Genomic DNA, 26,086 nt, shown 5'->3' with positions numbered 1-26,086 from the left:
ATCAACTACAAATCTTCACTCCGTAATTTTATGGCCTCACACGGCAAAGTGACTCACACTCACACAGACCTCATCTCCTCCTATTTCTATATAAACATACTTGCAATATACAAGATTCATACATACATTTCAAAATGGCACATTTGCTTCGTTTCAGCTTTTGCCTTCTTCTTTTCTCTTTTGTTTATGGAGCCAGAGAACTGGCTGATGTTTCTCCTACTGGACAAGGGGTTAAGCTTCCTCTGAAGAAGCAAGGTGACAATTACCTTGTCACAGTTGGGTTTGGCACACCTAAGCTTGATTTAACGTTAATGGTGGACACAGGAAGTGCCACTACGTGGATAAAATGTAAACCCTGCATTACCTGTAATCCAAATGAAACCCTTTTTGATCCTCTCCAATCTTCAACGTTTTCCAATTGTTCTTCTGCTAATAATTGCCACCAAAGCCAAGACTACCACGACAAGTCTAAAGTTGATGGAAATTCTGTACAAGATACCTTAACCCTAACTTCACAGGTGTTCTTTCCAAGCTTTGAGTTCCTTTGTGGCCACAAACCCAGTGGATTTGATAAAGTTGAGGGGTTATTAGCTCTGGGCTTGGCTGATAATTCCTTCATAGATCAAACAAGCCAAGCATTTTCCCAGAAATTTGGCTACTGTCTTCCATCCTCAGATTCCTCCACTGGGTTCCTGGCTTTTGGAGATGAAGCAGCCGCAGCCTGCAAACCTCTGTTTCATGTTTCACTTGTTGAAGGTCCAAATGGGGACAATAAAAATTACTATATCAACCTTTTTGCTATCACAATCGGCCAAAAGATACTGCAAATGCCTTCAAGCTCATCATCCTCACAAAAAGCCCTGTTAGACACTGGAACCACCATAAGTCGCTTGCCTCCATCAGTTTACTCAGAGCTTAGCTCTTCATTTCGGGAGTTGATGTCAGAATATCCCATAGTTGTATCATCTGGAATGATGAACACGTGCTTTAATCTTGAGGGGCAGGATTTAAGCACTGCTAATATACCAACTATCACACTGCACTTTGGGGATTCTTTGAATTTAACTTTGGGCTATAAATCTGTTCTTATTAGTGACACTGAGAGTAATCCTTTTTCCAAAATGTGCTTGGCTTTTGCTGGAGACGAAAAAACCATTATCGGCAGTCATCAGCTGGAGAATGTGAATACACTCTACGATATAGCAAATAAGCAGGTGGGATTTTCTCCTAACCGTGGTTGCAGCAGCTATTGAGTGAATATAAACATCTAAGATTCAGCCGGAGATGTTTTTATTCATAATTAAGCACGTAATTCTGCAGTGAAAATAATTATAGAGACTGGAATGTAGTCTCTTCCTTGGTCATTTTCTGTGTTTGCTCTGTATCAGTGATAGAATAAGTCTACGAGTGCAATTAGATTATACGAAATTATTTCTACTAATTAAAATGTTATTTTAAGGGTGGATAATGTAAACGTTTATTTATTTATTTTTTAAAATATATTTTTAAATATTATCACTTCAATTTATATAATTTATTTATATATAATATTATTTTTAATAATAAAATTATATGAATAATTTTAAGTATAAATAATAATATATTATTATATATTTATGTTTTGTTTTATTTTTAATTTAATTGTTTTATATTAAATGATTGATTTTATAAAAAAAACAATTGGTCAAACAACTATTTTCCACTTTTCATGAAATGACAATTTATTATTTAAGATGAAAATACTATTTTTCCATTCATTTATATAAATTTAGTGAATAAACCAAAAAGTCCTCGAATTAAATAATATTTATTCTACCAATTTTTATTTAAATTTTTTTTATATTTTTAATTTATATTATATTTTAAATTAAAGAATAACAAAAATATTTATATTTTTTTTATAATTATAGTTTGAACTGTCAATAGTATAATCGTATGTTTGGAGGATAATTTTTTTTTTTTAAAATTAAGGTGTTAGAAATCTGAAAAAGTTTGAACATGCTTGAAAAATTTTTGGACTCATCACCATTTGAACGTATTCAAGTTCTTTTGAGTTTGTTTTGTTGGGTTTCATGAAGGCCGGTAGCATAAAGTTCAAAGTGATGCAATCTGAGCAGAAGCTGAAACAGATAAGAGCGGGAGAAGGAGTTGGAAGAAGATAACTGAGACTACGCTGTCGTTTTGTGCAAATGAATCAGTGTTAAAAACATATAAATTAAATTATTTATGAGAACAATTAAATGCCAATTTTTGTAATTATTGACCTTCTTATTATTTTGACAACACATAAAATATTTCTCATTAATGAACAAGATTTTCCTTGTTTAGTGATAAGAAACACTTCCAGATTGCATCAGACCACAAGCTGCATGTGAAAGAGGTCAATCATTGCTCTTGCATTTCACAAATAAATACACATGCTCAATTGATGGATCTTGATTCAAGCAAGCCAGACCATGCTGGGAGCACTGAATGAACATATGGCACAGTTTCAGGATCCTCCAGGGTCAAAATATCCTGGATTTCTCTCATGAATTACTTGAGTCACTAAAGAGTTTTAGATCATTGTGCATTATGCTCAATTGCATGCAGTACCAGAGACCTGCCACCCAATGTAAATCAACAAACTCCATAGCCATAGAAAGAGAACCTGTAGTTGGTAATATATGCTGTGCCAAGAAGACTTAATATTTGATCACTGCATTTAAAAATCAACAGGAGAAAGTCAATACACATGAGTACTGTCAGTGCAGAAGAACTAGAGCTGGACTGCTAGTTTTATATGAAACTACAAGAACAGATGCAGCGTAAATGAGCTCGCAATGGAGAAGTACAGCAAGAATTGCTAGTACTCACAGTGCTCAACATTCAGCGACAACTGGATCAAATTAGGACACAGGACAGATTCTGATGAAGAGCAAATCTGATAGTCCTCCAACAAAATCATGGAGATTATGGTGAATCACACAAATAATCAATAATTTCTAATTAAATGTCAAGAATCCAACAGAACCCTTAACATAAATTAAACTAAATGAGCTCAAGCAAACTTACAAACATGGTAATAGCAGAGAGTGTTAGAATCTGAACTTGAGATATCTCTCCAAAAAGCTGAAATACAGATTCTGAGTAATCCGGTTTGTGTACACCAGGACGGCCAAAGCAGTTACCAAGGCAAACATAGGCAGCAATTACAGAGCTTAGGCTCTTAACCACAACAAGGTTAGCAGTGAACTGAAGGCACATAAATCTACATTCAGGCACATCAATAACAATCTGGTCTCCCATGTGCGATTCTAAAAATATATTCTTTTTTAACTTTTAAAAAATAACATTTGCATCCCATAATGTTGTATGGTTCAATTCAAAAGAGGTGTTACTATAATATTTTTACAATTTAATAGTTGACTTGATAAAAGTATATAAATTACAAGACCCATACAAGGCCAGAAGGTCATCTTTCTGGGCTTTCATCCCTTCTGTTTCCCTATTAACATTGAATGTTGGTTAAACTTCTTTCATCACCGTTTTCTTTGTAGTATATATAAACTCGTTGGAATCGTTTATATTAATGCTCGGAAGATTTCACCTTTTCTGCATTCAACTTAATAGAAGAATTCACAGGAGAGTAATCTGAGTCAATATTATTGGTAGCAGCATTCAGCTTAATGTTGTCCTCAATTTCATCCCCCAAACCAACACTCCATTTTCAGCTAAACAACCCGCACATTTCAACCCATCCTCCAACAATTAAACCACAAAAGCTCCCTTCGATTTCTTGTATCAGATCCTCAAATAAACTCATTTTCACGTCCCAATTGAGCAAATCCACTTGGAACCCACCAACCACTTTCACTCTCCAATCAAAACTAACTAATTTCTCACCCAAGACGTGTGTTCCTATTCGAAGTGACATTTCGTCGAACAGTTATGAGACAAACAATGAGCGGAGGTTTCGCGATTGGATTGAGTTGATTGGTGAAGCAATATCTACTGCATTTCCGATATGGGTATCTTTGGGTTGTTTATTGGGTTTGATGAAGCCAGTTTCTTTCAACTGGGTCACGCCAAAGTGGACCATTCTTGGCCTTACTCTCACCATGCTTGGTATGGGCATGACTATCTCTCTTGATGACCTACGTGGCGCTCTTTCCATGCCCAAGGAGATCATTTCTGGCTTCGTGCTTCAGTACTCGGTCTGTGTTTTGCTTCTTTACCTTCCCATCTGGTATATTCATTTTTAATTCAAGAGCAAAATGCTAAAGATCCTTTTTCACATGTTTCTTTTAGCTGCAAACTTAGATACAGAAGATAAATGGATCTATCTATCAACTGTCATTTCTAATTTGTGTAGTGAAATGTGTATTTTTCAATCCAATGAGGTAGAACTTTTAGTTTTTTTTACGTTGTTGTATTTATTTTGACAAGAAACTGTTTATTAATAATAATAGTTAGTAATAAAAAATTGAACTTATGTTATTGCAATTATATGCTTTCTGATACATACTTAAGTACCAAGGCAGAATACTTAGTGATTGTATGTAAAATGTTATTTGAATATGTGATATTGTTAAGGGTATGGTATATGACATGTTCTATGATATTGATGTTAAGGAGAGTCTATAAGATACATTATTGAGACTTCTATGATCTTTTTATAACCTTAACCAAACTAGTACCATTTGCACGCTCAGATATTAGTTATCAAGTTTAGAATTCAGTAACTCATCCTCTCACAATGCTTTGTTCTTTACCTCTAAATTTATCATTTTTCAAGTTTTTCCTCACTTTCTGGACAAGTTGGTTTTCTGTAGCTTCACTGGCCTTTTTGATATTTTGCAACCATTGTGAGAACAAAGTAAATTTGTGTAGAAACAGTGCGGTGTCTTAAAGCATTAGTGCCTCGATTAGCTGACAAAAGATGTGCAATTTCAGCCTATGTAAGTATGATCTAGAATATATGTACTAAATTAGAAGATAGTGGGGGACTGTTGTAGGTGATGCCAATATCAGGATTTCTTGTGAGCAAGCTTTTAAATCTGCCAGCGCATTATGCAGTTGGTTTAATATTGGTTGGTTGCTGCCCTGGTGGTAAGTGTGTCTCTCTTTCATTGTGTATAGACATTTCACTTATTCCATCCTTGCCCGATTTTTTTTTTTTTTTATGGTTTTCTTGTCCTCTGGTTGCAGGTACAGCTAGTAACATTGTAACTTATATTGCACGGTCCGTGAATTTTCTTAAGCAATCATCGCTCTCTTTTTTTCTCATGTCTGCCAAAGGCAGAAGATCTGATGGCCTTTCTGTTTTCCAGTGGAAATGTAGCACTTTCAGTGTTGATGACAGCAGCAAGCACCCTTTTGGCTGTGGTGGGTAAACATGCCTTTTATGTCCACTGTTTTTTTTCTTGAAACTAGTGCTTGTTTGGTGCTATGTTAATTATATTTATGTAGATGCAATGTGTTATGTAAATTTACTTCTCTTTCATCCCCCCAACAGATTATCTCCCAACAAAATGTTTTTTTTTTTTTGTCGGTTTTCTTTTTGCCTTATTATTTTGTTGAAAGATGTGAGAACAGAAAGACTGTTGTTTCTTGATATGTGTATATTATATCACGTGACTGCTAAGTTGTTCTATTCCATTTTCTTACTTTCAATGAAATCTTCTTTCAGAATGTATGGTTTTTGTCAAGCATTAACTAGAGCAATACATTTTTTACGGCTGAAATCGCCCCTCTTCCATGCACCTTCTCTTAGTGATATCCTGTACATTGTGTTATTCCTTTCTTTTTCAGGTCATGACCCCTTTTCTTACAGCTAAACTTGCCGGGCAATATGTTGCAGTGGATGCAGCAGGGTTATTAATGTCCACATTGCAGGTGAGCTCTCTTGCCACTTCCTCATTGGTTATAAGTTGTTTATTGCTGTTGCTCAACCACTTGTATTATTTCTAATTGTAATTGTGCTATGGCCATAGGTAGTTCTTCTTCCTGTACTGGCTGGTGCATTTCTAAACCAGTATTTCCAAAGCCTGGTTAAGTTTGTCTCTCCATTGATGCCACCCATTGCTGTGGGAACTGTTGCTATTCTGTGTGGAAATGCAATTGCCCAGAGTTCTTCTGCAATCCTTATGTCTGGCAAACAAGTGGTTCTTGCTGCATCTCTTCTTCATGCTTCTGGATTTTTCTTTGGTTATGTACTTGCAAGGGCACTTGGCCTTGACATAGCATCTTCAAGGACGATCTCTATTGAGGTTGGCATGCAGGTAATAACTATTTTTAAAATCTCAATTTGTGATTTTAGAGCAACTGCTCCTTGTTTCGACTTAGAGATCCTTCAAAGCCAATTTCAGTAATTTTGTTGGGGAGGTGCATCAATTTCATTTATTTGCATGCAATTGTCACCGTCAGTTCTGATTAATCCACTTGATGTTTCAGAACTCGGTGCTCGGAGTTATTCTTGCCACTCAACACTTCGGAAACCCTCTTACTGCGGTACCATGTGCAGTTTCCAGTGTCTGTCAATCAATCTTTGGAAGTGTCTTAGCAGGATTTTGGAGACGCACTGCACCGGCACGCAAGCAAATGCAAGATTGAAATTCAAAACTATGGATAACCTTTGAATAGCTCTGTGGCATTTCTCTTCAAGTATTTGAATATGTAATTTTTAGTCCTGCGATGATATCATTGGCCATATGTACCTGAGTACTTCAGGTAGATGCGGTATCCTTTGTCCCCCAATTTGTGGAGTTTGTGCAGATATCATTATTCTAAAAGTATCATAAGGCTGAACTAAGTTTGATGAATATTCTAATGTTGGAATCTAGATGATATCAGTTTGTGTGTGACTAGAGATCAGGATGTGAGAAATAGAGATTTATATTTGAATCTTGAAAATAAGTAGGAAATGATGCTGTGAAATTTTCAGCAATTTTGGTGCTTGATTATAACGCATTCATGTTCAAGTTTGGAGATCATTCATATCCGTGAATAGCAAATACATTTTGCTATTGATCCAATATTATTGAACAATAAAACTGTTTACAATTATATACACAAATAATAATGTGCTATTATATGATTTAGTATTATTTTATTTTCAATTTTTAATTATTCAGTTATATAATAATGCATTGTTATTTGTATATAAAGTTGTGTATATAGTATTACCCATCATTGAATAATATTCACGATTCGCTAGTGGCTGATTAAGTTATCTGCACCATAGAAGTACCCTCAATAAAATATATTAATATTTATTTAAAAATAATATCATAAAAATTATGATTATAAATTAAAATTCTCTTAACTAAAACTCCCTTATTATACTTGATTAGGGCTCAAAAGTTGGCTTAATTTAATTTGGTTGAGATCAAATTAGTTTTAAGTTGAGTTCAAATCAAGTTCAAATCAAAATAATGATCATTTTTTTCTCTGAAATTGAATTGAACTCTAATTGAAAAGAGTTTAATTTAGACTAATTTATAAGTTGAGTGAATTATTTAAATCAGCCTAAATTTAACTCATATCTTAATTTAAGTTATATTAAATCATTACAAAAATAATATTGTTTTGTTAATAAGTCGTAAGTTTGAATTATAAATTTAAATCACGTATTAGAATTAAATTTTAAAGTTAAAACTTAAATATTAAGATGAATTCAAGTTATCCTTAATATTAGTTCATTAAACTTGAATCAAATTTGGACAACTTAAGATAAACTCAAGTCAAAGAACATTCAAACTCGAGTCGGTCTGTATCTTAAACCTAAAATGTTTTCAATATGTAGCTGGGTATTGTAAAATATATATAAACCAGATTGATTAAATATTAATATTATTATTATTTACATAAAATAATTTAAAGAATATTTAATTATTTCAGTTTTACAGATACGACCCGCGAAACAAGAATATCCAAACCCGCGTAAAAAACCCAAAATTTAGAACTCAAACTTCACCAAACAAATCGTTTAACGTATGAGATTGGCGCCAATAGCCAAACACAAACTCAAAACCTTTAAACTTCAATCAAAAACTCAGATTCAAACCATCCCGCCACTATTTCTCTCTTTAATTTTGTTTTAAAACTTTTTAAATGTTAATTTCCTCACAAAATTTCAAAGCTTTCTTTCATTTTCTCACTGCCCAAACCCAGAATGGCTACCAATTTTGAAGCCTTGCCCCCTTTGAAAAGATTCCGCCTTATGCAACAACGCGAAGGTCATCAGCAAAATCAACAATCAACATTTTGTCTTCCGGCTAAGAAGAGAAAACTGCCCCAATTTCAATGTGAATCTGAAGTCACCCTTTCGACTGCAACGTATTCTTTGCCGGCTAAGAAAAGGGTGTGGGCTCTTCAGCCGGATTTAGTGTCTGATTCGCCTTCATTGAGTCTTGATCTTAATGTTGAGTGGAAGCCGTGTTTCAATGAAGAAGCTGAAACAGAAGAAGAGTCTAAAGAAATCAGTGAGTTCAACTCTAATCTTGAAAGCAAGAGTTTAGAAGATGAAGAGGTGGCTTGTGGGGAAGATGATGATGATGGGATTGTTTGTGCAATATGTCAAAGCACAGACGGGGATTCAAAAGATCCTATTGTGTTATGTGACGGGTGTGATTTAATGGTGCACACCACTTGTTATGGCAATCCTCTGGTGAAAAATATCCCGGAAGGTGATTGGTTTTGTGCTCAATGCTTAGCAAGTAAAGAGAAAAATTCTCAATTTTCTTGTTGTTTGTGTCCAATGAAGGGTGGTGCCATGAAGCCAACTACTAATGGCTTGTGGGCGCACGTCGTCTGCGCGGTTTTTGTTCCTGAGGTTTTCTTTGAGGATCCAGAGGGAAGAGAGGGGATTGATTGTTCTAAGGTGCCGAAGGTGAGGGAGGAGAAGAAATGTTATATTTGTAGGAGTAAACGAGGATGTGCGATTGAGTGTTCTGAGCCCAAGTGCCCTCTATGGTTTCATGTAACTTGTGGATTGAAGGAAGATCTTTCTATTGAGTATAAGGAAGGGAAGAAGGGAGCTGTTGTTGCAGGGTTCTGCAAAGACCATACTGAGTTATGGAAGAAGGTAAATTAATTAAAAAAAGATTTATGCATCAAACACTTGCTCTTTTTGGATATTTTATTGATAATTTTCCCTGGTAATGATTTGTTGGTGTGCTTTTTGATCTCTATGCAGCAACAACAGACAGGAAAATTCAAGATTGTGGCAAGAAATGAGTAGCTTGAAACACAGAAGGGGGTGTGTTCCTATAGCATAATTGCAGATTCTGACTCTTAACATTTATATGATGATGTTGCTTTCAAAGTTTAGGTTTGATCATTAGTTGATATGAAAGTTCTGCTGATTCTGTGTTCTTGATGAGTAAATTTAGAGGCTGTTTCTTGACGTTCATTTTCCAACATGAATATGTGACATGGATTATAATGGTGCTTCATTTTTTGTGAATGGTTTGTCATTGCAAATGCACTTTCTTGGTTCAGTAGTTACTTTTCTTGATTTAAAACTTGTGGTAATCTACCAGAATGTGAATTTGCAACTTTCTGAAAGTTTGGGGTCTAATCATGTCATTCAAGTCATTTTGAGCAACTATAGATTGCTTCAAGTGAAGAATAAAGCTCAATCAGTGAACATTTGGAACTTTAATTTAGATTGGTTATTTCATGATTAGCCCCTCTGTGTTGAACATGAGAAAGGCAGGCGTTGCCCAGTGAGGGCATGGGATGCCTTATAGATGGATAGGTAGGTCTACAGTAGATCTACTAATTGAGTTAACCTCTGTTCTTGACTTAGTTTCCAAGCTTCAAAAATTGTTGAAAATCTATGCTTAATTACAGTTGGAATGCTTTATGTCAATTAGAGCTAGATTCGAATCGAGTTTGTTCTAACTCGGCTCAAACAAGTCTGAAACGAGTTAGTCCTAAATGAGCTCGAGCCTACAACTTCGAGCTCAAGCTTGAGTTATTCGTAAATTAAAAATTTTGATACAAAACGATATCGTTTTAACGAATATGTATTAAAACGATGTTGTTTTAACGAATATGTATTAAAACGATATTATTTTAATAACTAGTTAATTAAAGTTCGAGTCTATTTGTATTAGCAAAATGATTAATATTTGTTATCATATCTAATCACTATCCTTAATTATTTTATTAGGTCTAAACCAAGAAACCAATATCAAATTGTCTTCTTAAAACTAGGTTTAAATTTCAATCTCAAGTCAATCGTATATGGGTAATGTATTCAATTCAGAAATAATTAAATCTTATGATATAGTACAACTTTCCATTAGTCTTCATGGAGTTGTGTTTATACTTCTCATTAGGATATAAATATTCTTTTAGTTAAAGTTATTAGTGTTAATTGCAATGTCATTAATTACCCCTCCAAAATCATTAAGGTTAATTAATTGATGAATTTATCCTTGGGCTCATATTACATTTGTCTTTGTAACTGATTATATTATTTGAATTTAACTCCTTTTTACAACATTATTTTCGTAAACACAGTGCAATTGGCCATACATAAATCTTGCAGAATGGACATTAAGTGATTTGGAAGCTATTAATTAGTATTAACTAGACTGATCTTGCGGAAAATCTTGCCAATAAATTCGGAAAGTTCAGAGAAATTTGTGTAATAACAATAATAAATGAATCCCAGAAAATCCTGATGTCAGAAGAAAAAGTTCAACTGAACTTCATTAATTAATTGCTCGAATATTTCCAGATACTGAAAACTTCCTATATTGATTTGCATTAATGATCAAGATTCTCCCCATTAATGACCGACTACTTCCTATAATCAGGAAGATTCAAACCCGTGAATCAACCTTCCATAAAAACTAGCTTTCAGGAAAGTCTGAATACTTTGTTTGCTGAATTTAGTAGCTAAAACAATGAAAGCAAGCAGAAAGATTCCTATGCAGAAACGTGAAACCAGAGCTCAAAGGGCCGTTAGTTTCTCAAAGAGGCGTTGTGGGTTATTTAACAAAGCTGCAGAATTGTGCATGCTTTCTGGAGCTCAAATTGCCATAGTGGTTTCTTCACCTTGTTCGAAAGAAAGCATTTTTTCTTTTGGATACCCTTCAGTTGATTCTGTGTTCCATGCTTTTCTTCATAATCGTGTTCCTGAGCGGGCGGATAAGGAGATTATGAAGTCAGCTATTTCTCTTTCTAGTGAAATCAAGGCATTTGTGAAAGAACCTGAGAATAGAGAGAACATTGATGGGTTCTTGAAGGATGTTGAAGACCTGGAAGAGAGTTTTGAGTCCATTGATGAGTTGCTTGTTGTTCAAGAAAAGGTGGAAAAATTGAGAAACAATGCTTTGATGAGGTTGAATGACTTGCCTTCAAAGGTCTTTGCTTCAGGTTTTACTTCTGATTCTGCTACTTCAAATTTTGGGAATAATCATGTTGACAATATTGATTTTAGCAACGGAATTAGCACTGCTTTGGCTTCTGATTTTTCTCATTTTGATCAGATTCTTATGAATGGTGATAACAACTCTGTTTACAATCCTTGTTTTTCTAAGAAACTTGCAAACAATAGATTTTACAATAGCAATGCTAATGTGGGATTCAACAATGCCTCAACTTCTAATGCTGTTTATCCTGTTGGGAATCCTGTGAATAATGATGAATTTAACAACATTTACCAGGAAGCTGAATTTGGGGCGAAGAACAAATTTATTTCCAATCCTGAAGATGATTTTAACCATGGTGTTCCTCAGAATTCGATGGAGACGCATGTCAAGTACGAAAACAAAGAGTTTCCACTGTACCCTTATGCCGATTCAGATGCAGTCAGTTATGCAGATTGTGCTCACCAGAACATCATCATCACAAATTTTGCTGTGAAGGGTGTGCCCCTTGCAACTGTGAATCAGTTTGGACAGCTCCTTTCTTATGATCTCCCTTATTTTTCCAACAATAGATGATCAGTTTTGAGTATTCTCTTTGAGACTAGTTTTACTTTCTGACTTGAATAAGTTTTGGAGAGTTTCTGTTATTAGGAATTATTGAATTTTTGTATATGCTTCGAGATATTGGTGCATGATGTTTAATTGTGGATTTGAAACTTTTTAATGCTGTGTGGCAGACTTGTTCCGAACCTTTATGTTCAATACTTCCAACTTGTTTGTTTCTCCTCTACAGTGTTTGGTTCTCTGGAAAGTATTGAACTCTCCAGGGGAGCAAGCAGACACTATGGAGGCAATGGATATTGTTGGGCCTGCTGTTGCACCCTTCTCCTGTACTGAGTATAATTCTGCCTCATCATATCAAAACAACTACAAGGAAAGTTAAATTGTCACAAAATTCTTCCAGGTTTAAAAGTTTTATGCCATGGAAGAACTTAAATTCAACTACGATGAAGATATGCATGTGCAAGGCATTTACAATGTAAAATTCTACAGTATTTACTTTTCTGGGGCTGCAAGAAACCTTAAGAATATTAAACTTGTCCAAAAATTAATCCTTCTAGCTAATTTATCGGAGAGATTTTGGAGTTTATATTTCACAAATGACAAGAAGTAAGTAGTAACATTAAACTTGTATTCTTCATGGAGACTTTCATTTTTGTTGCAAGACATAAAGCTGACAATAGTTGATAAAATTTCTGTCCAAAACAAACTCCATTCAACCAGAAAAGAAGACCAATATGAACACTTCAAAGTTTTCTATATAAATGATCGAATTTATTGATATTTTATATCGATATCATATAGAATTCATCGGAGAGTGGTAAAAATGGAGTTCTGGAGGATTTTCTGGCTGTTTGTGCTTGCTGCCCTGGTTTCAGAATTTTGTATTATAAATTGTGAAGAAGAAGGGTATATTTCAGCTCTTGGAGATCCTGGAATGAAAAGAGACAGTCTCAGGGTTGCCATTGAGGCCTGGAATCAATGCAATGAAGTCGGTGAAGAAGCTTTGAACATGGGAAGTCCTCGGATGGCAGATTGCTTTAACCTTGTTGATCATGGTTAGAAAATTCATTTTGTAACCATAGTTATTAGTATTCTACTATTAGAAAACAATACATATTTTTAGGTGTATCAAATTAACACACTATATTGATACATGTTATACGATATAATACATGATATAATACGAATCAATACACTTTTTTGAAAAAGCGACGACATGGTGGGGTGTATATGAAAAATTGCAATGTTATTTTATTCTCTCTAGTAAATTGCAGTGTTATTTTTATTTTGTTGCTGAACTTACCTGTCTTGATTTCTGCAGCCGAGGTGAAGCATTTGGTGGATGAGAAAGACAACAGGCTTGGAATATTGAACGTTTCCTATGCAGGAATAAAGACCAGAAATGTTGATAGATATGCTGCAAAGAAGGAACTCTACTTGGGAAAGAAATGTCAAGTAGAAGACGAGCCAAGGCCATGGCAATTTTGGATGGTGATGCTCAAGAGTGGCAACACAGACACATATGCCTCAAGGTGCCCCAACAACGGGGAGAGATATGGGCCATTTCCGCCCGAGTCTCGGTTTCCGTGCTTTGGTGACGGCTGCATGAACATGCCATTGATGTACCATAACTATACCAGTCTGGAAGGGAGTTGTAACAGTAGTTTAAAGGGTAGTTTTTATGGGACATGGGATTTGGATGCTAACGTAACTGATGGAGTGCTGCCTGGAAATGGCACTTCTTATTATAGTGTCACCTGGGAGAAGGAGACTGGGAAAGGGAGTTGGATTTTTCATCATTTGTTGAAGACATCACTGAAATATCCATGGCTGATGCTTTACTTGAGGGCTGATGCCACCACAGGATTCTCTGGAGGTTACCATTACCAGACTAGAGGGATGCTGAAAATAGTAAGATTTCTGATTTGTTTTTTTTAACCTCTTTTCCTTCAAATTTGTTTAAATAACATATGACCATTGTGTCAGGTTCCAGAGTCACCCAGTTTCAAGGTGAAATTCAGATTAGACATAAAGCAAGGAGGTGGTCCAAATAGCCAGTTTTATCTGATGGACATTGGAAGCTGTTGGAAGAACAATGGCAAGCCTTGTGATGGGAATGTGACTTCAGATGTTACTCGTTACAGTGAGATGATAATAAATCCTGAAGTGGGATATTCCTGGTGCAAACCTGATGATCTCAAACACTGTCCTCCTTATCACACACTTCCGAATGGGACTCACATTCATCGGACTGATGTTGAAAATTTCCCATATGATGCTTATCATGTGTACTGTTCTCCGGGAAATGCAGAGTTTCCGGAGGAGCCATTCAATCTGTGTGATGCATTTAGTAATCCTCAACCACAGGAAATCTTGCAGATTCTGCCACACCCAGTTTGGGGCGACTATGGGTACCCAACAAAGAGGGGTGAGGGTTGGATCGGTGATCCGAGAAACTGGGAGCTTGATGTTGGACGATTATCTCAATCACTTTACTTCTATCAGGATCCTGGTACAGAGCCTGTAAGGAGACACTGGCCATCAATTGACTTGGGGACTGAAATTTATGTTAGTGGTCAAGATGAAGTTGCAGAATGGACTGTTAGTGATTTTGATGTTTTAGTACCGAAAAGATGAACGTTTAAGAGTTTCATTGTAAAATGGTAGGAGTTAGCATATTTAGTTTTGGTTGTTAATTATTTCGTTACCAACAAGGAAGCTATCTTCAGAACGTCCATTTTCACTTTGGAACGGGGAAAATTTCTTCAGCAATGAGAAACAAATTATTTGCATTTCTAAATTCAATGATATAACGTATAATTACAGGACATAAATACTCTCCTCCAAAGAAGAGAATCCAATTGCCCCCAACAATCCCCCATCCCAACCTGCGGGCCAGCCATCATATTAGCACTAGCATGATACATTCTAACATTAACATACTACTCATCAGCTAAGACAATCCATACTGCAGCGTTCCCACATTCCTACGTGCAGCTACGGCAACAGCAGCAGCACCAACTGCACCAAACTGGGACTGAGCCTGTAGCAACTTTGCATCAATGGTGATTCGTTCAGTCAATTGATCTACTTTGGCTTGTGGTTGGTGATATGGATTTGTGTTAACGTCAACTGGCATGCCAGGAACTGGCTTAGCAGCCATGATGTACTGTTGGGGTTCTGGCTTAACATGGGAAGAACCCCTAGCAGCCTCAGCTCCATACTTATCTTGATTCACGTTGTTGGTCCAGAAGAAACAGTTAGGTGAAACAGCTTGTGGAGGAAGGGCTGCATTTCTGTAAGCTGTCCTTGCATTGTAGGTATCTTTAACACTCCTGCCATTCTCATATGGTACAACCGATCCAACAACTCTTCCTGGTTTTGCTGTCAATAAATAGGAAAGGAAGAGTCAGCAAGGAAGGATGCAAGACCAAACAAAAGGAAAACTCATACCAAGTTCAGTAGAATAAGAAAATCTACTCCAGTTCCAAGCCTCAACATCCCAAAATGGGTTCCTAGTTGCAAGCAAATACTAGTGGTTTATTACACAAATGGAATGAATGTGTTGACTAAATTACTAATTCCCAAAGAAAATCAAAATGCTAGAAGTCTAGCAGAATGGCTTCTTCGACCAATGAAAAAGACAATGCAAAATCGAGTTCTGTGCAGCATGGTTTGGTAACCAAACCCAAACCTAAATGGATCTAACTCAGAAACTCCACATATATCAACATGTACACAGAGATCTGGCATGAAAACTTATCAATAAAAACTATATACACATATAATGAGTATCAATTTAGGTACCAATGATAATGTCTTCTTATGTGATTTGATGATTTTGAATTAAGAATAAAGAATCAAACAATCACACGGTGACATATCATTATTGATACCAAAATTAGTAGTCATTACAAGTATACATAGCATTGCACGAAAACTTATTCTCTTTGTTATTAATATGTTTTCAAGTGCCCTAAAATTAACTTCTTTCTCAACCCCAAATATTTCGCAAGTATATGAGTTGTTTACCTCAACTGTCAAACCTCTCCAACTTAAAACTAGCATAAGCCAGAAAGATCATTTACAAGCATGATAAGGATTGGTGTAAAAGAAAATAAAATCTGAGAGAGAAGAAACAAGCTCTTTATACCTGTTGGAATTCTAGGTGGTGGCCGTAAAACCTTGGACTGCATTCCGGACATCGCATCTGTTACTCTAAAATTCCTAGCAGCTTCATTAGTCATTTGGTGGTTCTCAGTAGAGGCTGCATTCTGCTGTATGTTAGGAGGGATTGTACTTGAGTGAACCGTTGACCTGGAAACAATGAACAGGTTAAAGTATTGCATTAAAATTTCACATCTAATGGAACATAAGTAACTGACAGTTTAACTCTATAACAGTTAAATTGTTTCATCATTGGCTTAATGAAATTAATACATAAACGAAATAACTGTATGGCTTCCCCTGCAGCCTTATCAAAAGAGAACTAATGGGAAATTTAGTAAATTCACAACCAATTGGAAAAGGTAATAACACAAAGACCATCGTCATATTTAAATGCTAGTCTTACCGTGGAAGTGAGACATGCTTTCGTTCTGGAGGAATCACTGGGCCACTTCTGCCACTATTTTCCTCAAGATATGCAAATTGCTTTCTGAATTGGTCTATGGCACTGCAATAACAGATGCATTAAATTGTCAATGAGAGCTAAACAGAAATAGGAAACAAAAATTAAATATGTAAGAAAGAATTAAGGCTTTAAGTAGAAAGCAACTGAACCTGGGATAGAAAAAATTTGTGCCTTCAGTTCCATTCAGATAATCTTTGAGCAGCTGAGGATGGTATTCCAGTATCTCCCGGTATAATAGTTCTCTAATGTCCTCCTTTGTCACCCTTCGCCTCTCAAATTCAAATTCCAACTTTGCGATTGGCTGACAAGAAGGTTCTCTCTCAATTTTGGACAGACCTTTAAAGTAAGGATCAGCAAGTGCCTGTTTAGACAAAAAATTTGAACAGCCTAAGTATTCTGAAGAAATAAGGTGTATGCCCCAAAACTCCAGTTATAAAACATCATTGTGGTAACATTCCTATAGTAATAAATAATGCAAAATACAAACCTCTCCAGCAGTAGGCCGATCCTTTGGATCAAATGCTATCAACCTTTGCAATAGCCTAAGTGCTGAAGGATCTACCTTTGGGAATTTCTGTGCAAATGGCACAGGAGGTTTCTTCCGCATTTCTGTCAAGTATTTTCTTGCTTTATCATTTCGAACCTGCATTTGTTCAAAAAAAATTTACCATCAAGAAACTGGGAAAAGAATACAATACAAAAATGGCACCATAACAAACTATCAAGAAAAATACAGAAAGAGAAAACCAAAAAAAAAAAAGGGATGTATCATACTCCGGCAATGGTTTCGGGTGATGGTGTTCCAAGAAGATCAGTGATCAAATCTAATTGATGGACAACACTTTTACCAGGAAACAATGGCTTCCCAGTCAATATCTCAGCAAATATGCAGCCAATACCCCAAATATCAATTGCTGGTGTATACTGCAATGAAGAAAGTAATATGAGTCAGTGAGTGTTACAACAAAATCAGAAACCTGACACTGAAAGGAAACCACTCCAGAGATACAGACATAATCTGACACAATTACCTGAATGACAGACATTTCAACTTCCAGGAGAGTTCATAGTCCTCCCTGAACAACAATTATTTCAATCTAGCATTACTGCTTAATATAAAGCACTCAAGCAGTTCATAGAGAAATAATTGTGTTGCTTCAGTACTATGCCATAGCTCATAACAAGGACATGTTAACAATTTCAAATACATCTCACTACTTATCACTCATTCAAGTTAAAAAAAAAAAAAATCTTGTGCAAGTCCTGTATGGGTACATAGCAATTGAACCACAGCATTGTACCAAATTAACCCATTATACAGCCATCCAAGTTCCATTCAATTACAATAGAATCTAAAGAACACAGAGAAGCGAGAAGATGACACACTTGGACTAGCCATACCTTTGAAAAGAATGATCCACACAGCTCTGGAGCCCTATACCATCTTGTAGCGACATAATCCTGTGAGGCAAGTCAGGAAAATACAAATAGCATTAAAGACAATTTCATAAACACTCCCAGAATTGAGTAACAAAGACCAAACTACATAATATATTGACACACAATTATATCGCAAATGCATCCACAGTAACACATACCGTCCAAAAAACTGTAGTTGGAGTGTCACTAAATGCAACTCTTGCAAGTCCAAAATCACAAACTTTGAGTTTGCAATTGGCATTTGCCAAAATATTTTTTGGTTTAAGATCCCGATGGTACACATTAGCTGCAACCAAACAACAAAGTATAAAAAAAATATTCTGCAAACACTTTGATAAACACCCACTCCTGCCCAGGAACATAAAACTGACTTGTAATATCAACCATAATATATTAATATAAAGAGAGATATAATTGGAGAGTGGCAGGGGGATCTGTAAGAATTGCAATATAGAAGGCTGCAATTGAGTTGCTAACAACAACGAGAAGTTATTAGCACATGGATAATGTAGAATTAATTGCAGAACAAGGAGAACAAAAAACTCAATTCAAACAAGGGCAAAAGATAACCTGTATGCATATATTTAAGTGCACGTAGCATCTGGTAAAGAAAAAACTGATGGTGTTCACAGGTCAAGTCATCATTAGCTTTGATGACTTGATGAAGATCAGATTCCATGAGCTCAAAAACCACATATATGTCTTTAAACTCCCTCTTTGACGGTGGCAACATGATGCGCTTTATTTCGACAATATCAGGATGCCTTAAGAGCCTGAGTAACTTGACTTCACGCAGGATCCGAATGGCATCAGATATATGCTCAAAAACATCATGTATCTTCTTGATTGCCACTTTCTCTCCAGAATGTGTGTCAATTGCTGCACAAACAACTCCATAGCTTCCCTTCCCAATAACTTCCAGAATTTTGTATCTGTTGGCATCACCGTACTCAGTGAAAAAATCCTTGACTTTCAATTCCTGACGCATTAACCAAAAAAAAAAAAACGAAAACAGAAAGTCAGACATGAAAAGAAATGAACAATAACACATTCTAGCAAATGTGGATGTAGAGACAGCGAAACCCCAACTACGCACAAATCCAACAGTCTAATCCCAAACTTTCAAAACAAACCCAAATGATAGAAACTTAAAATTTGAAGTACATATTCATGCACAAGGATCATAACAGCTTAACAAATTTTTCCATCAAGGAATCAAGCATAGAATTTAATGAAGTCCATTCATTCCCTCAAATTACTAGCAGAACCTAAATGGCAGTTACACTTCCTATTACAACGATACAAATAACAACAATTGTTGTACAATGATTTAAGACAGCATTGAAAATTATGTAGAGAATTATTAGATGGGTGTCATCGAACATTAACTGTTAGCGAACCATCAAAACAAGACTGACAAACATAATAACGCGTTGACAGAGAAACTAAAGTATAAAAAGAATTTCTAGTTTATATTTCGGTCTAATTTTAGGATCCCAACAAAAGAAACAGAAAAATGGTCCAGATAGAAGAAAAAACTCAGGCTCAGTGATGAATTCATGTTTATTTTCATCAGCATCCTCAGGAATTCAACAGAGGAAAACCCCTTAGCCAGATCTAATCTTTCTCTATCTTCCTCGCGGCAACCGAATAGACCCAAGAGAGAAAGAGAGAGAGAGAGAAAAAAAGTAACCTTCTTGGGCTGATCTTGCTGCATCTTTGACCCAAAGATCTCTCCTTTCTCCGGAACTTCTTCAATCAAAGAGTAAAACTTTCAGGGAAAACCAAGAAACTCCTCGATGACAAAACAAAATTGAGAAATTTTTGAAAAATTAGCTGCAGTTGCCTCTAGGAGACCTGCTTCGGATCACAAGCCCTGAGTCGAGTTTCCTTCTTAAAACAACGACCCGTTCTCACCAGAAGAGAGTGAATTGTGCAAGATCTGAATATAGAGAAGAGAGGACGAGAGGGAGACTAGAAATTTTATAAGGGTGTGACAAATTACATATACATATAGGGAGTTAATATACATATACATATTTATATTTATATTTATATATACATTTGGCTTCTGTGGTGGTACTTTAGTGGGTACGGAGACTGGTAAACGAACACGACAGTGGCCGTTTTGGTAATTTTGCTTAAGGTAACGTTACTTGATTTACTGTTTAAAACTGGATACACATTATGCTTTTGGTTAATGTCATCTGTATAATATATTATTATTATCATACAATAATATATTATTATTTATATACAAAATTATATACATAATTTTATAAGTTTCTTAAAGTAAAATAATTAATTTTCATCCAAGGTTTGATGGCTATTTTATTTAATATTTAAATTTTAAAAAACAAAATTATTACTATGATCTATTTTTATAGTTACATTTACTAAGTTTTTTTTTTTTTAGTGATAGTTTCATTTTTCTATTAAAATTATAAAATTATCATTAATCTATTAATAAGGTTTTAAAAAATATTAACATTCTAATATATTATATTTTAAAATTATTAATATATTTTAGCAGTTTTAAAATTTATCACTAAGATTTTAAAAAATATTAAAATTTTAACAAACTTTAAAATATATTGCTTTGATTAATTTTTTTAGATATAATTATTATTTTTAAAATTACCGAGAGATATATCAAAATTTTTAAAAACTTTTTCAAATTTACAAAACCTCCAAAAATTTTACTAACATTTTTAATATTTTAAAAAATTATTGATTTTTTTAAAACTTTTTAAAAGAAAAAAAAATAAAAAAATTATATCAAAAATTATATAAAATCATCTTTCTCCCTTTCACTAAGAAGGCGTTTGGTTTGAATAATATTTTATTACCAAAATAAAAAGATAAACTTAAAGATAGATTACTGAAAAAATTATTAGGTATAAATAATTACTACGTTTGATAAAATTTGATAAAAATGGATTATATAAATAATTAATATGTTTGGTTAACGGTAATAAAAGAATACTAGTAAATTATTTTACTTAAATGCCTTTAAATATAATTATTTTTAAATATTTTTATATTATTTGCTATATTAATTAAAAATAAATTTATTTTTGTTTTAAAAAATTAATAAATAATAATTTAATTATAATAAAATTAAAATTATCTTTGTAATTTTTTAATACCAAAAGTGAAGATAGTAATCAGATTTTTATTTATATTACTTGTCACATAAATGTTGTTAATAGAATCTTACTGTGACAAATCAAATAAAGTAACGTAAGTAATAAAAGATAGATTACTAAGATAATCTTTAAAACACTACAACCAAACGGCCCTTAAGGGGAATTCATTAACAGAATTGGATGGTTGGATACTAATTTAGTAATTTTAAGCTTAAATAGTTGAAGTTTATCATTTGTGGGAAATAGTCTTTTATTTTTTAAATAATTTTATAGCAGAATTATAAAATAGACATTTTTATGGCTTTTTAATTTTGTCTTTTTCAAACTCTTAATTTTCTAAAATTACAAAAACAAAATAAAATAATCAATTAACGAAGGTTTAATCTTGTCTAATCAATTAACTTAAGACTCTTTCATCCTTAGACTTGGTAAGTTCAAACGTTTCTTTCAATTATAAATTATTTATTTAAATTTATAATAAACAATTAACCTTCACATCAATTTGAATTTAATTAATCAACCAAAAGAAAATTCCCCAACAATTTCATAAAATATACTTAGCCTACTTAATAATAAAAATTTAAGGTGAACTTAACTTTTTTACTTTTTCCTTTTTCATATTCCTTTACTTATATTATATATATTATAATTTTAATTTTTGAAAGATGAAAGTCTACCTTTAAATTACTAAATAAAGGTAAGAAATAAGAAATACTTTATGTACAAACAGAATATATAAATTTATTCATATAATTTGATATAATAAGATCTGATTAAGTGATTTTAAAATTAAAAAAAAGTAAACAATCACATGACACAATCATAAGTTGTCACCTCAGTTTGTATAGATAAGTTTATATAATTCATTTATATTTATAGTTTTATTCTTAAAGTAATACCTAAGATATATATTTACGGTGTTGATTGTAGGAATATCAAGTATTGGCTTAAGAATTTGTATGAAAAGATATGGTATGGAGGATGAAATGTCAAGATCCCAAACAGCAAGGATGTATCTGTCAATATGGACAACACCAACCCAATAGATCTATTCTACCATGCTTCATTTTTGTTTATTTATTTATAAGAAAGTTGAAGAATAAGCATGACATGAGCTAAAGAAGAATATCAATAAATTTTAGCAGTGTGGTTGAGTTAGGTGTAAAGCAACTTCCTTTTAATATTCCTTTCCATACATACATTAGGCTACCATTAATTCAATTCAAACTATTTTATGCATTATTTATCCAAATTCTTCTGTGTTTCATGCATATATTATGTCATTTATCCAAATCCAATTTAAGTGTAGTCATCATCTGCCATTATGCCCACACATTTAAAGCTCAATGTCTCACTCTCTTTATTTATTATTACCCATGATCCCTCGGTATGGTCTTTCATAATTATTTTTCTAATAAAATTATGATAAAAATACTAATAGATATATATTTATGTATTTTATATATGATTTGATAATTTTAAATTATAAATAAAATAACACAAAATCACGCGATAACACATGTGATGTATTTTCATATAAAAACTTCATTTAATTTTACAAGTTTTAACCTTTTCAATTTAAAAAATATATAGAAATTGATACGGAAACTTGGGTTATATATTTTTATTTAATAAAAATTCAATTTTTTGGATTAGTTTTTCATGAAATTTTAAGTTTTATGTAGTGCCCATTTGTAAAAGTAATGTACATTTGTTTTTTTTTTTTAATTTTAGGAAATTTTATTCTGGCCCCATAAACAAATAATTGAACCAATTTTACCCACTAAAATCCTTTGAAATTTTTTATTGGAATCGACCTTATAAAGAGATAATGAAAAATTATTGGTTGACATCACAGTCAACTTGAATTGTGTTATATTTGGTGGGTAGGCTTGCCCATTTTGTGACTAATAATTTAATTGACCACTTATTTTCGTTACATAAATGGGTTGTTTTGAAGAGCCACAAAAGCTTATCGGATACCAGATTTTTAAAAGACAATGTGAATGATTAATGATGAAAATCTATTAGTGGGTACTTAGTTGTAGGGTATTAACTATCGATGGTGGACTCGTGTTTGTTTCCCTAGTATCCGATATAATATAATGATAACAAACATTGCAGAGTCGTTTAATGTCATGACACAACACACGTAAAAGTTACCAGTTATAATACTATTGTGTTTTTATATTTCATTATGCAGAAATGGTTTTATACCTGATGCAACCTAGTAGGTCCATATAATTTTTCAAATTATATTTTTTTTATGTATAATGATGAAGTGTATACTTACAATGTTTGTTTGATCAAGTAAAAGCTTGTATTAATCCACTTACTTCGTGGGCAGAGAAGAAATTGACTAGTTATATGCTCAAATTAGTCAACATGATTGTTAAGTTAATTTTGTGCACAGATATGAAGTGCATAGTATAGGTTAGTTGGTCACTAAAGTGGATCTTTCTATGAGGGACATATCTATTTTGAGTACACAAATGGATATACATTTGATGTGTCTCATCATGTGATTGATTGATTTTGAATCAAAGATAAAGTAATACTCAATTACGTGATAATACAAATAAGTATATGTCTATTTATGTATTTAATATTGTTCATTTTTAAATGGGTCATTCAAGATTTGCATGCGTTGCATTAATAACATTTTAAGGAAAAAAAATTTAGTATTTCGAATTGTAGTTTTTTATTATTCAAGTGTACAATTTATCAAAATTAATATTTATTTTGCTTTTTCTTAATTTGTTCTTCTGTATCTAATATAGTATTATGTATGTACACATATTTTGTCTTCTAATACCATTAGGGGCCACAAGTTTAAGAAAAAAATTTACTAAAAGAAGATAATACAAGCTGGTTAATGGAAAAAATAAGGCAGACCATAGGAAAGTAGCTGCCTAAATTGATCCACAGCTGCAAGGGACATGACCTTTTTTCAGTAACCAAAATCTGCAGTAAAAAATTGACCAAATTGATCCACAGCTGTAAGTTGCATTATCTCATTCTGGTAACCAAAATCTGCATTAGAAAATTGATCAAACTGATCCATAGCTGCTAGTGACATGACCTCATTTTGGTTACTAAAATCCACAGTTGCTAGTGACATGGCCTGACTCTAGTCACCATAATTTGCAGTAGAAAATTGATTAAACTGATCTTCAGTTGCAAGTGATATGACCTGACTCTTGTCACTATAATTTGCAGTAGAAAATTGATTAAACTGATCCACAGTTGCAAGTGATATGACCTCACTCTGATCACCAAAATTTGCAGTAGAAAGTTGATTAAACTGATTCACAGCTGCAAGTGGTTTGGCTTCACTGTGATCACCAAAACTTGCAGTAGAAAGTTGATCCACGTTTGCGGAAGAGTAAACTGGAAGTCCTTTGTTTTCATACTGACCAAACATGGCTTGTAAATTTTCAGACTCCTTTTGGTTAAAAAAATAATCATGGGGATCGGGAAGAGGTTTTGGCATTGCCCCAAATTCAACTTCCTGGTTAAGATAAATTGCATTAGAAGTTGAACCATTGTTGATTCCAACATTATCATTGCCATTGCAAAAACTATTGCCCCCAAATTGTCCCAGAAAATCATGATTGAAAACAGACTTGTTATCACAGTTCACAAGAATCTGATGAAGATGGGAAAATTCTGAAGCCAAAGCAGGGCTAATTTCATTACTGAAATTATTATCACTCTGAAAAGAATTGTCGCCAGAATTTCCTGCAGCAAACGCCTTGGAAGACAACAACTCCCTCAATCTTCCCATTGCATTGTTTTTCAAATTCTCCATCTTTTCTTCAACAGCAAGCAGCTCATCAACAGACTCAAAATTTTTTTCCAGGTCTTCAAAATCCTTAAACAGCCCGCCAATTATATTCTCTCCATTCTTGGGTTCCTGTTCAAGTTCTTTGATTTCATTACAGAGAGAAACACTTGACAATTTAACTTCATCACCCATAAGTGGAGGAACACGGTTGTAAAGAAAAGCGTCAAACACTGAATCAACAGAAGGGTGTCCAAAAGAGAAGATGTTTTGTTTCAAAGAAGGCGACGAGACCACTATGGCGATTTGAGCTCCTGAAATAATGCACAATTCTGCAGCTTTGTTGAACAACCCGTAACGCCTTTTTGAAAAAGTGACGGCTCTTTTGGCTCTTGTTTCACGTTTCTTCATTGGAATTTTTCTGGGTGGCGCCATTTTCTGTATTGAACCTCTTAACAAGTATTGAGAGTCGAAGCTAGTCTTTATGTAAGGTCTGAATCCCTACTGTTTAAGGAGTTAGTTGCCATTAATAATCAAACAGAATCTTGTTCATTAATGACATATATTTCAGATGATCTTTCATCCGTTGTCAAAATAGGAAGGTTAATAATTTCAAAATTAACAAACTTAATAAAATAATAAATGATTTAAAGAAATGCCATCATCATTCACAGCAACAAAAGAAAAAGTTAATTTAATTTTTTTTTCAGAATTCAACGATTTTGCATTTAATAATTTCGATAATTATTGAATCAAGAAAACCATTTAATGGTTCTCATAAATTATTTTAGATGACAAGAGAAACGTGGGATCTCGGGATTGGGTCCAAGTTAAACACTGTCTTGTCTTTGACAATTATTTTTTTAGTAGTTCGGAAACCCCAAAACGACGCAGATTTCTGAGCTGAGAAACCGTGGCAACTCCTACCTGAACTCGGAGATCACTCTGGTGAACTCTCCAAATTCTGAGTATGTAAAGATTTGAGCTTTTAGCCTTTAATTTAACTATCGAGTGAATTTATTAGTTAGGCAAATGGTGACTTATGGTAGAGTTATGATTTTTAGGTAGACAAGCTTACTTCTGTATCTGGGTATGTTTTGGTAGCTTGATCCACTGACATTTTGCTTGTATTTATGATATTTTGTGAGGG

At 33.8% G+C, this 26,086-nt stretch overlaps 5 protein-coding genes and 1 pseudogene across 5 annotated transcripts; 5 read left to right on the top strand and 1 right to left on the bottom strand.

Moving 5' to 3' along the window:
* The first annotated feature begins 134 nt into the window (after positions 1–134).
* Positions 135–1,253, top strand: LOC123225302 (aspartyl protease family protein At5g10770-like). The gene has a single exon (XM_044649268.1). The coding sequence runs from the start codon at positions 135–137 to the stop codon at positions 1,251–1,253; it is 1,119 nt and encodes a 372-aa protein (XP_044505203.1).
* A 2,177-nt stretch (positions 1,254–3,430) lies between these two features.
* Positions 3,431–6,830, top strand: LOC123214912 (probable sodium/metabolite cotransporter BASS1, chloroplastic). Its single transcript, XM_044634940.1, has 7 exons — positions 3,431–4,196; positions 4,998–5,091; positions 5,191–5,224; positions 5,313–5,367; positions 5,794–5,877; positions 5,976–6,263; positions 6,436–6,830. Exons 1-7 carry the CDS (start codon positions 3,669–3,671, stop codon positions 6,592–6,594), a joined length of 1,242 nt encoding a protein of 413 aa, XP_044490875.1. The 5' UTR covers positions 3,431–3,668; the 3' UTR covers positions 6,595–6,830.
* Positions 6,831–8,016: 1,186 nt separating this feature from the next.
* Positions 8,017–9,482, top strand: LOC123227149 (protein Jade-1-like). The gene is made up of 2 exons (XM_044651836.1): positions 8,017–9,067; positions 9,179–9,482. Exons 1-2 carry the CDS (start codon positions 8,156–8,158, stop codon positions 9,221–9,223), a joined length of 957 nt encoding a protein of 318 aa, XP_044507771.1. The 5' UTR covers positions 8,017–8,155; the 3' UTR covers positions 9,224–9,482.
* A 1,419-nt stretch (positions 9,483–10,901) lies between these two features.
* LOC123225216 (agamous-like MADS-box protein AGL97) lies at positions 10,902–12,309 on the top strand. The gene is made up of 2 exons (XM_044649160.1): positions 10,902–11,882; positions 12,160–12,309. Exons 1-2 carry the CDS (start codon positions 10,902–10,904, stop codon positions 12,307–12,309), a joined length of 1,131 nt encoding a protein of 376 aa, XP_044505095.1.
* Positions 12,310–12,753: 444 nt separating this feature from the next.
* On the top strand, positions 12,754–14,567 carry LOC123225136 (annotated as a pseudogene).
* A 135-nt stretch (positions 14,568–14,702) lies between these two features.
* Positions 14,703–20,019, bottom strand: LOC123227138 (mitogen-activated protein kinase 19-like). The gene is made up of 10 exons (XM_044651826.1): positions 19,697–20,019; positions 18,574–18,982; positions 18,162–18,289; positions 17,965–18,024; positions 17,338–17,487; positions 17,051–17,206; positions 16,713–16,924; positions 16,504–16,605; positions 16,084–16,247; positions 14,703–15,314 (listed from the first exon to the last, which is right to left on the bottom strand). Exons 1-10 carry the CDS (start codon positions 19,718–19,720, stop codon positions 14,884–14,886), a joined length of 1,836 nt encoding a protein of 611 aa, XP_044507761.1. The 5' UTR covers positions 19,721–20,019; the 3' UTR covers positions 14,703–14,883.
* Between the last annotated feature and the right edge of the window lie 6,067 nt (positions 20,020–26,086).

Source organism: Mangifera indica, chromosome 1 (assembly GCF_011075055.1).
Source record: "Mangifera indica cultivar Alphonso chromosome 1, CATAS_Mindica_2.1, whole genome shotgun sequence".
Taxonomy (NCBI): Eukaryota; Viridiplantae; Streptophyta; class Magnoliopsida; order Sapindales; family Anacardiaceae; genus Mangifera; species Mangifera indica.
Note: the sequence above shows the minus strand (reverse complement) of the source record. Positions and strands in the feature narration are given on the sequence as shown.

Bases quoted from the DNA above. Each gene is read 5' to 3' on its own strand.
- LOC123225302 (XM_044649268.1), top strand. From the start codon at position 135: ATGGCACATTTGCTTCGTTTCAGCTTTTGCCTTCTTCTTTTCTCTTTT.
- LOC123214912 (XM_044634940.1), top strand. From the start codon at position 3,669: ATGTTGTCCTCAATTTCATCCCCCAAACCAACACTCCATTTTCAGCTA. The intron at 5,225-5,312 runs GTCCGTGAATTT...TCTGTTTTCCAG, and splicing joins ATTGTAACTTATATTGCACG to TGGAAATGTAGCACTTTCAG. The intron at 5,368-5,793 runs GTGGGTAAACAT...TTTCTTTTTCAG, and splicing joins CAAGCACCCTTTTGGCTGTG to GTCATGACCCCTTTTCTTAC.
- LOC123227149 (XM_044651836.1), top strand. From the start codon at position 8,156: ATGGCTACCAATTTTGAAGCCTTGCCCCCTTTGAAAAGATTCCGCCTT. The intron at 9,068-9,178 runs GTAAATTAATTA...ATCTCTATGCAG, and splicing joins ATACTGAGTTATGGAAGAAG to CAACAACAGACAGGAAAATT.
- LOC123225216 (XM_044649160.1), top strand. From the start codon at position 10,902: ATGAAAGCAAGCAGAAAGATTCCTATGCAGAAACGTGAAACCAGAGCT. The intron at 11,883-12,159 runs GTGAATCAGTTT...TCTCCTCTACAG, and splicing joins AGGGTGTGCCCCTTGCAACT to TGTTTGGTTCTCTGGAAAGT.
- LOC123227138 (XM_044651826.1), bottom strand. From the start codon at position 19,720: ATGCAGCAAGATCAGCCCAAGAAG. The intron at 18,025-18,161 runs GTATGTGTTACT...CTTGCCTCACAG, and splicing joins CAACTACAGTTTTTTGGACG to GATTATGTCGCTACAAGATG. The intron at 16,248-16,503 runs GTAAGACTAGCA...CATTGTTTCCAG, and splicing joins AAGCATGTCTCACTTCCACG to GTCAACGGTTCACTCAAGTA.